This window comes from Rutidosis leptorrhynchoides, unplaced genomic scaffold, assembly GCF_046630445.1.
Source record: "Rutidosis leptorrhynchoides isolate AG116_Rl617_1_P2 unplaced genomic scaffold, CSIRO_AGI_Rlap_v1 contig138, whole genome shotgun sequence".
In the NCBI taxonomy this organism is placed as follows: domain Eukaryota; kingdom Viridiplantae; phylum Streptophyta; class Magnoliopsida; order Asterales; family Asteraceae; genus Rutidosis; species Rutidosis leptorrhynchoides.
Window position 1 is genome coordinate 73997 of NW_027266390.1, and position 12284 is coordinate 86280.

The following is a 12284-nucleotide window of genomic DNA, read 5'->3' on the forward strand; positions in this document are numbered from 1 at the left end:
ATAAAAAGATTGAAGAAAATCTATATATATATATTAACCCATACAAATATACAATTAGAATATTTATACGAAACTAATATGTATTATGATACTGAAGAAGATAATATTGCAGATTGGTCAGACCAATCTATTTAGATTATATTCAGCATCTATATTCCTATCTTATTAATAAAAATATATTTATTTCTTTTCAATTAGCCAATTATTCAAATTCTAATCCGCGTTCTAAAATCTGATATCAAAGTTAGCAGAGAAAAATGAGTTATATTAATGATATAATACAAGGAATATATTTAATGAAACTAGAAAAAACAGCCCAGATCTAATTAGTCTAATAGATCATTGTGAAGATTATATAAATAAGTGTCATAACGACCTTAGAATTATTATGGAATTAGATAACGGTAATGGAAACATTAGAGTTTTAAACATTTTACGATTAGAACTATCACATAAAATTGACCTCTACTGCGTTATACTGGAACAACTTAGACTTTACAACAGTTAAAAATAGAAAGAGAAATAGATTCATCATCATCATCAATTAATACTATAAACTATTTAGATCTACAAGAAGAAAAATACACCTTCAAAAGAGACATCTTAGAAATTTCAACTACGACTGGAGAAACTAGTATACCTATTATAAGTGGTAGTGAAATTAAAGAAAAAATTGATAAGTTAAATATAAAACAAGCAGAAAAAGATAAAATACAGATCTTAATAAAATCAACATTCATGGAATAGATTCGCCAATAAGATTAGCAATCTGTGATGATAGAATTCAAGATCCACGAGATAGAATAAGAGGAATAGTAAATTGAAACTTAGCATGTACAAAATTAAAGTTTAATGTATCATTACAATTAGGAATACCCTTATGTACAGAAAATTTAGATAGATCATTAATAATAGCATATGAAATAGGATACGCCTTATCAAATAGTCATCATAGTATACAATTTAAAGATAAAGATAAAATTTATTTAGAAGATCTATTCGGCATTACAGGCAAAAGTAGGAACAATAAAAATAACACCAATAAGTTCGGTACTTAGAATAGACAATACAATAATAAAAAAACAAATAGTTCGTAGGCCAAGTATGAAATAAATTAGAGATAATATTAACTACATAGCAGAAGAAAAATCATCGTCTTCTAAAAATAATGATATATAAAAAGAATTATCAAAATTAAATAATCATCTACTAACAATATAATCTAAACTAGAAAAAACTTTGTAAGGACTAAACTTTAAATCTATAAATTTTATAAGGACTAAATTATATTATCAGATAAAAACAAAACAAATAAAGATAAATATGGGACCCACGTGTAAGTAATTAATTAACAAAATTAGTAAAACCGTAGCCCGTGTTTCCGAAAAGACTCTTTGATGTTCACTTTTTACGATTAACATGTATAAAAATAATACACCCTAACCTTAAAGTGGTACTTCTCACATAGTCACATGCTATTTCTTATTTTCTTTTGCAATTTCGGCCCATCGGATATGCTTTAGAGGTGGAAATAAGCATTCAAATTATATTATCGACATGGAGACAATTTAAATTAGTCATCTCAGTAACCATATCTTTTGTTTGTCACAGTCATATAGAGCATTGTAAAATAAAATAAAAACATATTACAGAAGTAGTCCATATCTTTTTTAATTTTCAAAAATTAACCCCTGATACAAATTAACCTTGATCTTGTGTTTTAAAACAAGTTCGACAACCACATTAATCTCTTTTCAAAGTCTTCAAAAAATATATATCTTTTCTTTTTAGGTCTCTCTAGGTATCCTCACCTCCGACAGCAGTGAGACTAATCTCTTGTTCCAACCGCCAGCGCGCGTAGCGAAGCAAAAAAAAAACCAAAGTTCATGCATATTTTATGGTTTTTTTCTCTGATATTGGGAAATTAAGTTAATCCCCTAATATTTATAAATATTATACAAACAGCCCCTAAAGTCTAACACGGTTAGTTTTCTTAATGTCGATGATATGCAAAATTACTATATTACCCTTATTGCACCTTGTAGATCAAACGAGCCGAACCAGATCCGATAACCAAACCAAACAGTAATAATTCATATTCAATTTTGTATGTATTCACTCTGTGGAGAGGATTCGAACCCATGACATTCGACATTCTGCATCAACACCTTAACTACTCCACCATACTATCAATATTCTAATCAATGTATCCACAAAAATAACTATAGGACATACACATGTAGGTAATATACAAGTCAACTTGCCAATCGAGACATGACCTAATGGTTAAGACGTTTGACTTTTCTACGGAAGATCATGAGTTCGACTCATGGGAGAGCGAACTTTGGGTGAGTAGATTATTGTATAAATATAAAAAAGAAAATATACAAGTCAACTTTCCCTCCATTAATATTAGTTGGAGGTGGCCGGCAGTTGGCCAGAGGGATCTGATGATTGGTGGCGTCCCTACTTAATTAATAGTCGATCTAATCTCCATTGTCTCATGACAACCATCTCAAATATGAAGCTTTATTATAGACAGACGGTTAATTGAAAGAAGTAAAAAAGATAAGGGTTCATAAAAACTTAGGGTCCATTTAATTTGTAAATATCACAAATTAAATTGCAATCCTAATTCAATATATAAGTCAGTGATCCCGTCTGTTGGACATGAAATCCGTACATTTAAAAATTAATAATTTAAATATATCATAAAAAATTATATAATAATTATTTATATTAAATATTATTAAATATATGTCAAATATTATATCAAAAGAACATTATTTTAATTTTATATCAATTACAATTATTTTGATTTTATTTCAAAATCTATAATCCTATTAGAATTTAAAATTTTATTTTATTTTCAAAAATAATAAACATAGCAAAAAATAAAAGTCACATATCATGATTTGATTTCATAATAAATTTTATAATTTTTTTTAATCAATTTAATTGTTTCTAATGTTTGAAAAATAATATATGCTCGTTTAAGTTAGGAATATTATATACAATAGTGAGACTTTTAATTTTAAATATGTTCCAATTGCAAATTCAATTGCAATTCAATTGCATATTTTAATGTCAAATCAACATCCGACACATGGCGTTTTATTGATAAATATTTGAGTTTAATTAGGTTTCAAGTTATAATTTTAAGTCAATAATATTTTTTTCCTATTTTAATTATTAAGAAATCAAAACACAATAAAAATATATTTTTAATAAAATTATAATACACTATATTTTTTTCTAATTTTTTATTTAGCTATTTTTCCTAATTAAAATCCATTATATTTATTTTTTCTATTCCTAATTAAAACGGACACATCTTTTTTTTTTCTTAATCAAATGGATATATATTTGAAAAATTATTCCTAATCAAATTAAAATATATATAATTTTTTTCAAAATTTTCTATTAAACTATTATTCGTAAAAAAAATTCGTTGTATTCTTTTTTTCTATTCCTAATTAAACTATTAAAAAAGATACGCAAATTGAAATGCAAATCTATTTGGTCTCACAAGTTTTGCTTATCCAAAATACATCTGATGGGATATTTGAAGATGCTCGTCTAATTGAATTGCTATTGTCATTTTTTTTTTTAATGCTATGTCAGTCTTTTTTAAAATTATTACAAGGTGCATATAAATGTCTGAGCCTTTGTCCATCCCAGCATATTAAATATTAGTAATTTTCCATAAACATTTGCAGAAGATATTATTTTGGTGATTAACTTCTTATAAGTATTGATATGAATTGGGCAAGAAAATTCTACAAGCATAATTATTCGAAAAAATAGCAAAATACTCGATTTGATTACGAAACAGTAATACACGTTGTGTTTATTAAAAAACGTAGGGATAAAAAAATTAACAATTAATTATTAATAAACTGAACATGTATTAGAGAATAAATTGCTCTTCAAAAAATATCTCTGAGGGCGGGTCGACTTAAGCTGAGCAGGCGATCTCTACGGAGGAGACCTTGAAAGGGTACTCAGCAGCGGAAGCATAATTGAAGAAGACAGGTGAGGTCTGGAAGATAGGGTTTCCACCGTTCAAAGAACATTCTTTTCCACTTTGACTTAAGATTGAAGGGTCAACTTTCTCCTCAGATTTGAACCCACTGCAAGTCAACACAATGTCTTTTTGAGCACACACACATGTGCTTTCGACCTTCACTCTCCTCTCCGGTGCGTTCCCGAATTGTTTTCCGGTTAATGTTTGTGAAATCACCAGAGAACCGGTTGGGCATTGGCATATCCTGAAATAATATTTCCAAACAATTAAAAAAATGAGGTTAGAGGAGATCTAATTTCAAATCAAAATAGTCATTGTCAATCAAAACTCAAAACCAAGCAAATCGAACAACTCATAATTAGATAACATGTTGATAGAGAATTTATATATGCTTTTAATTACGGAGGGTTAATAGAACCGAAAAGAAAACGGGGAAATTATTAAACCTTGGAAAAAAAAAAAAACTTAGCTGGCCATTTTCATAACCTTTTATAAATGAAATAGTTTTTATTTGAAATCCACTATTTAAACCGAAACCCATGACTTTTAGTTTACATGGCATTTGGAATAATAAGAATTTTTAGTTAATTACCATGAGCAACAAGACTCAAAAGAACAACTGCAAAAAGAAATTGGACTGGCGGCTGCCATTTTTCTGATTTGTATGAAGATATTGGAATGCTGAATTGTGTTTTGTTATGTAGAGAATGAGTATTGGGGTGAATTACAATATGTGACTTTGAGGTGTTATTTATACTGAATGTTTTCCTTCATATTAGGACAATCTTCTTAACTTAGTCCATAACTTCCTAGGATTTCGTTTTTAAGGCATTAAAATTGGAAGAATAAAATTAACCTAAGAATTAAATTCCAAATATTTTCTTTCTTAATTTAATATGTACCCATTCACTGAATCTGTGAAATTTTCTTTATGAAATATAATCATTCTATTTTACAATAAGTGTCAAATCAGTTTTTAGATTTATTCATAAAAAAATGTTTCTAGATAATTTTTTGTCTAAATACACTTATTTTTTAAATGAACTTGCTAAGTGAAAATGAATATTTTTTTTTTTTCTTTTATGGTGAAAATGAATAGTTATTAGAGAATGGAGTGAGTATGATATGAAACTTCTTTTTCTTTCTATTCGTGACAAAAAAAAAAAAAACCTACTAAGTGAGTAAACAAATATTCTCTCCAAAATATATATATATATATATATACTCTCCATAAAGACTGGTTTTGTTTGACAAAACTAAATGTAAAATAATATTCTACACTACATGCATGACTGCTATCTTCTTATAGATAATAGTATCAACTTTTTTATTTCTTTCGAATGCAAATTTTACTGTCGAATCGAAGTCCAACACATGATTTTTAATTAAAATATAATACATTAATTTTTTTTATTTAAAATGTTATTCATTAGTAATACAATACACAATATATATTTTTCACCTTCCTAATTAAACTATTACTCCTAATCAAAATCTACTATATTTTATTTTCTTATTCTCATTCTTCCTAATTAAAATGAACATATATATATATAATAGCGAGACTTTTCCAATTGCAAATTGAATTGCATATTTTATTGTCAAATTAACATCCGACACATGATGTTTTATTAAAGAATAGTAATTTGACACATGTATTTTAAAAATTTGAGTTTAATTATATTTCAAATTACAATTTTAAGTTAATGATATTTTTTTCCTATTCTAATTAGAAAATCAAAACACAATAAAAATATAATGACACCTAATAAAATTCTACCAATTACTTTTTCTTAATATAATAATTTTATTCCTAATCAATTTCCTATCTAATATTTGAAAAATTATTCCTAATAAAATTATAATACACTATATATATTTTTTCTAATTTTCTTATTAAACAATTTTTCCTAATTCAACTTCATTACATTCTTTTTTTTATATTCCTAATTACAATGGGCACGTCTTCTTTTTTCGTATTCAAACGGGCATATTATTAAAAAAATATTTCTAATCAAATTATAATATATATTATTTTTTTAATTTTTTATTAAATTATTATTTCTAATAAAAATTCATCATATTTTTTTTTATTCTTAATAAAATGGGGATACCTTATTTTTTAAAAAATTAATAATTTTTTCTAATTAAAATTTATTATATTCTTTTTTTTTTCTATTCTTAAATACAAAAGGCATATTTTTTTTCCTATCCAAACGGGCATATTGTTAAAAAAAATTATTCCTAATCAAACTATAATATATATTATTTTTTTCTAATTTTTTTGTTAAACTATTATTCCGAAGAACAATCCGCTATTATTTTTTTATTCTTAATTAAAATGGACATATTTTATTTTTCAAGCAATAGGAACAACTAAATTGATTAGATGCAATTATAAATTTTATTATAAAATCAAATCTTGATATGTAACTTTTACTTTGTGCTATGTTAATTATTTTTAAAAACAAAATAAATTTTTAATTCTAGGACTGTAAATTTTGAAATAAAATCAAAATAATTATAATTGATATAGAGTTAAAATAATTACCTTTATATAATATCTGACATAGATTTAATAATATTTAATACAAATTAATTTTTAAGGGTATGGACTTTCCTTCCAACGGACGGACCAACAGACTTGTATACACAAGAGCAAGACTATTCCAATTTTAAATATGTTCCAATTGTAAATTTAATTGCAAATTGAATTGTAAATTTTATTGTCAAATCAACATCCGACACAAGGCGTTTTAATAACGAATAGTAATTTGACACATATATTTTATAACTTTGAGTTTAATAAGGTTTCAAGTTACAATTTTAAATCAATAATATTATTTTTTTCTATTCTAATTAGAAAATCAAAAAATAATAAAAATGTAATGATTTCTACTAAAATTCTACCAAGTCATAATGACGTATTCCTAATATAATAATTTTATTCCTAATCAATTCCTATCTATTATCTAAAAAGTTATTTCTAATGAAATTCACATATTCTTTTTTCCTATTTTAATTAAAACGGACGCATCTTCTTTTTTCCTATTCAAACGGGCATATTATTAAAAAAATATTCCTAAATAAATTATAATATATTATTTTTTCTATTTTTTTCATGAAACTATTATGCCTAATAAAAATCCGTTATATTTTTTTATATTCTTAATTAAAACGGGCATACATTATTTTTCAAACAATAGGAACAATTAAATTGATTAGATGTAATTATAAATTTTATTATGAAATCAAATCTTGACATATAATTTTTACCTTTTACTATATTTATTAATTTTGAAAACAAAATAAATTTTAAATTTAATAAGATTGTAGATTTTGAAATCAAATAAAAATAATTATAACTGCTATAAAATTAAAATAATTTTTTTTTGATTTAATATTTTACATAAATTTAATAATGTTTAATATAAATATATCATAAGTAAAAAAAAATGGTTTTAGATCTCTCTCGACTTGTTGTGGCGATTGCTGCGATTTGCCGTTTCTTGATCAGATGGGATCTTTTTCTGTTTTGTTATCTTCTTCTTTAGGTTTGGTGATGTCGACTTTAGGGAAAGCTGGTTCCAGTGCTGTTGTTTCAGGTCGTGGTGTATCGAAATCGAATTTTGTGTTGGAATATGGATATGGGATGCCGGTGATTGAGAAGTTTGTTATACGTCCTTGGGTTAGTCTGTTTGGGTATAACAGGGTGAGCTCTGGTACTAATGTGTTGTGATTCATACCTCCTGTAGTGGAAAATGGCTTGAAGTTTGTTAGGTTTCGAGCTGAGGAGGTGGTTTCAGAGGTGGAGAAATGGCAGAATTCGTTAATAGGTTTTGTTTATGGTGATAATCCTAAGTTCCCTAAGTTCAAATCCTTCGTTATGAATCGTTGGGGAGCAGTTGGATTGTTGAATATTCATCTTATTAAGGAGAATTTGTTCTTAATGAACTTTAAATCGGAGGCTGAGAAAGTACAGGCTCTCACTGGAGGTGCGCTGTCCTTCAATAACCGTCCTCTTTTATTGAAGGAATGGAAGGCCACCATGGATTTTTCAATCGATGAGGTGGAGAAGGTACCGATTTGGATCAAGCTGCCGTTATTTTCATTGGTGTTCTTGCGAGAGGATTTCTTGAGTCGGATTGGTAGTGTTTTGGGCACTCCACTTATTGTAGATCATGTCACGACTAGCCAATCGAGACTGGGTTTTGCAAGAATCCAAGTAATGATGGATGTTAAAGATCCATTCCCAGATAAAGTGAGAATTGTTGATGACAATGATGGACAATTTTTCCAGTCTATGGAGTATGAATGGATTCCATCCATTTGTGATAAATGCAAGAAGTTTGGGCACTTTGCTGAGAAATGCAGAGTCAAACTGAATTAGGTGTGGCGTAAGAAGGAAGAAGCAGTCCATGTAGAGAAGATCATCCCTACTCCAGCTTTGAGTGTTGGTAAGGAAACAAAGCATGTTTCCCCTATTATTGGTGCATATATTGTGGAGACTATGGATGTTGTGGTTCAAGAGTTTCCATCTCTGGCTAAGGCTAAGGAATGGACCCCAGTTAAAAAGAAAAATCATAGGGCTCCAAAGGGTAAGAAGAAGTTGGTGGTTTCTTCCCAAGTTGTGCAGAGTGTGCCTTCAATTGGATCGTGGTCTGGAGGTAATATTGAACATGGTAATAGCTCAACTCAGACTGTTTCTTGTAGCTTTAGACTGTAATATAGCTGTTGTTTTGGATAAGCAAGTTGGGGTGGTGGAACGTCTCCCTGAGAAGGGATGATGTTAGGAAGGTGGAACATTAGGGGATTGAAATTCCCCTTTAAGCAATCAGAAGTAAGACAGCCGATTGTGAAGAAACATCTTGTAGCATGTGGTATAATTGAAACTCGTTTCCAAAGTAGAAGTATTGATAAGATGTGGAGTGGTTGTAGGGTTCGTGACTGGGAGTTAATTCATAATGATGATTGTCACCCTCTTGGCAGGATTTGGAATATGTATGATCCTAATAAAATGAAGTTAGTTAGTGTACAAGTAAATGCTCAATGGATTCATTGTTCAATGTTGTTGGATTCGTGTTCTGTAGATTGGACTCTCGTGTATGGGTTTAATGATGCTAGAGGCAGGAGTAGTTTGTGGAATGATATTAGAAATCTAGAACACTATGTTTTTGGTTCTTGGGTTTTACAAGAGGATTTTAACGCGATGATACGAAGATCAGATAAGTTAGGTGGGATTTCTCTTGTTGCTTCTGATACTGAGGATGTTAAGCAATTTTTTGTCATAATACGTTGATGAAAATTATTAGTCAAGGCAGCAAGTACACGTGGTCCAATTACCAAGAAGATGGGGATAGAATATGGTGTAAGCTTGATCGTAATCTCATGAATACATGTTTTAGGGAAGTTTTTCTAGGATTTTTACTGAAGTTTTGGAGCCTGGGTTATCTGATCATTCACCGTTGGTGGTAAATCTGAGATCTTTTGAGAGGGGAAAAAGCAAGGCGTTTCTGGTTATTTAATATGCGGCAATTGCATCCTTTGTTTAATGCTCTGGTGACTGAGGCTTGGGAAGTGAGAGTTCAGGGTACTGATATGTTTGTTTTCTGGCAGAAACTCAAGGCTGTTAAGAAAGTTCTTCAAGGTCTGAATCGAAGAGAGTATGCTTCTATCTCTGAAAGGGTATATCACACTAGACAGTTAGTGAAAGCTGTACAAAGAGATTTGCAAAGGGATCCAATGAATTCAATGTTGTTGGATGAAGAAAGGGCATTGGTGCTTGAGTTTAGAAGAGTTTTGGAGCTGGAAAAATCTTTTTACTTCCGAAAATCTAGAGTGAATTGGATGGAATTTGGTGATACAAATACTGCAATTTTACACAACTCGGTGAAGGTACGTTCTTCTCATAATGTTATAACTAGTATTAAACTGCCAACTGGTGAAATTTGTACTGATCAGGTGAGTATTAGTGCTCATATGGGGAAGTTTTATAAGGATCTCTTGGGAGTGGTTGTCCCTAGGTCCTGTTATGTAGATCAGAGTGTGTGGTTGAGAGGGACTTTGGTTTTGATTCACAAGCCGGTATGCTTAATAGAGATGTGTCTACTGTGGAGATTAGGGATGCTTTATGGTCCATTGGCTCCTCTAAAGCACCTGGAATAGACGATTTCAATGCATATTTCTTTAAGAAGAACTGGTCTCTTGTTGGGGAAGACTTTACAGAGGTAGTTTTGTCTTTTTTCTCTAGTGGATGTTTAGCTAAGCAGTTTGGTACGACATTGTTAACAATTATCCCTAAGTATCCTGATCCATAAGGGTTAAAAGATTATAGGCATATTGCCTATTGCACTGTGTTTTATAAAGTCATTTCTAAAATATTGACTGCTAGACTTGCTTTAATACAGACTGAGTTGATCAGTCCCTTGCAGTCAGCTTTTGTTGATGGGAGTGTAATTTCAGACAACATATTGGTGGCTCACGAACTGATCAGAGGATATCATAAGGATCTAGGTACTCTTCAGTGTGTGTTTAAGTGGATATTAGGAAGGCGTATGACTCGATCAACTGGGATTTTATTGAAGAGGTTTTGGGGGGGGTCTTCGCTTTTCGTCCCGATTCATTATGTGGATTATAGCCTGTACTAGAAGCGTGTCTTATTCATTGATGATCAATGGAGCAGTAGAAGGGTACTTTGAAGGCAAGAAAGGAGTATGTCAAGGTGATCCTATTTCTCCTTTGCTTTTTATCCTTGCAATGGAATATTTGTCTAGATCTTTAGCTAGTCCTCCTGATTGTTTCAAATTTCATCTTGGTTGTACTGAATTAAGATTGTCCCATTTGTGCTTTGTGGATGATCTCTTTCTATTCTGCCATGGAGACATTATATTAGTGAATTGGTTAATGAAAACTCTTTCTGAATTCTCTGATGTTTCTTGACTTTATGTGAATGAAGAAAAGAGTCATGTGTTTTTAAGTGGAGAAGTATATAGAGACAGGGATTTGATTTTATAGTCATGTGGTTTTCTTGAAGGGCAGTATCCCATGAAGTATCTAGGTGTGCCTTTAATCTCATCTAGATTGAAAATAGATCATTGCATGGAATTAATTGAGAAAGTATCTAGTAGATTAAATAGTTGGGCCACAAAGTCTCTTTCATATGCAGGTAGACTACAATTGATTCAATCTGTCTTACGTAATATGCAAATCTATTGGTGCTTGGCATTTATTCTTCCTAAGGCAGTTATAAAGTTAATAGATAGTAAATGTAGATTTTTTTATGGTCTGAAATTGAGAAGTCAAGAAAATGTCATGTGGCTTGGAAAACTGTCTGTAATCTTAGAATGGAAGGAGGACTTGTCATTACTGACTTGGAATGTTGGAATAAGACAGTTGTTGGTAAGCAAATTTGGAAGATACTTTGTGAAAAGACTTCCTTATAGGCTATATAGTTTACACAGAATAGGTTATCTAGATTGAGCTATTGGGGTGTTAGAAAATCTCCTGATTCAAGTTCTGCCTGGAGCAACCTATTGAAGCTCAGGCTTGTTTTAAACCGTTTTATAAGTATAGATTAGGGAGAGAGTCTAAAGCTTCCTTTTGGTTTGATCCTTTGGTCAATGGAGTGGCTCTCCATGATTCATTCCCTAATATTGATTTTGGTGATGCTGATGTGAAGAAGGAAGGATGCTAGAGTTTGTGATGTATGGAAAGATGGGAGAATGGAAATACTTATGCCTATTACTTCTGACATTGCTCTGGCTTGGGATCTTGTCCAGGATGTGGCTGTTACAAATGAATCAGATGATAGTATATGCTGGACTGCTTCCACTTCAGGTCAGTACACTATAAAATCTAGTTATGAGATTGTTCGTTCTCATTGTGAAAAGGTTTCTTGGTCTCATTTAGTTCAAAGTAAATGTTTGATTTCCAGACATAGTATGATTTTATGGCTAGCAGTTTTGAATAGGTTGGCTGTTAAACGTAGATTGTTTAAATGGGGGGTAACTCTTAATGCAGCTTGTGGTTTTTGTGGGTAGTTTGATGAATCTCCTGACCATTTATTCTTTGACTGTGTATTTTCTAAAACTGTGTGGAAAGAAGTGATGCCTTGGTGTAAAATATATGGTTTGTTAAAGAGATGGAGATGGAAACTGGATTGGTTTATCAAGAAGGCGTCCGGTAAGTCCAGTTTGGCTAGACTTAGGCGTATCATGTTTGTTGCTATTGTTTACTTTCTGTGGTTAGAATGGAATTG

The 12284-nt window shown here is 30.2% G+C and overlaps 1 protein-coding gene across 1 annotated transcript; it reads left to right on the plus strand.

The window, feature by feature from the left end:
- Positions 1-8813: 8813 nt before the first annotated feature.
- Positions 8814-10966, plus strand: LOC139881272 (uncharacterized). The gene is made up of 6 exons (XM_071865776.1): positions 8814-9311; positions 9433-9543; positions 9644-9988; positions 10051-10300; positions 10394-10540; positions 10665-10966. The coding sequence occupies exons 1-6, from the start codon at positions 8814-8816 to the stop codon at positions 10964-10966; spliced, it is 1653 nt and encodes a 550-aa protein (XP_071721877.1).
- The last annotated feature ends 1318 nt before the right edge of the window (positions 10967-12284 follow it).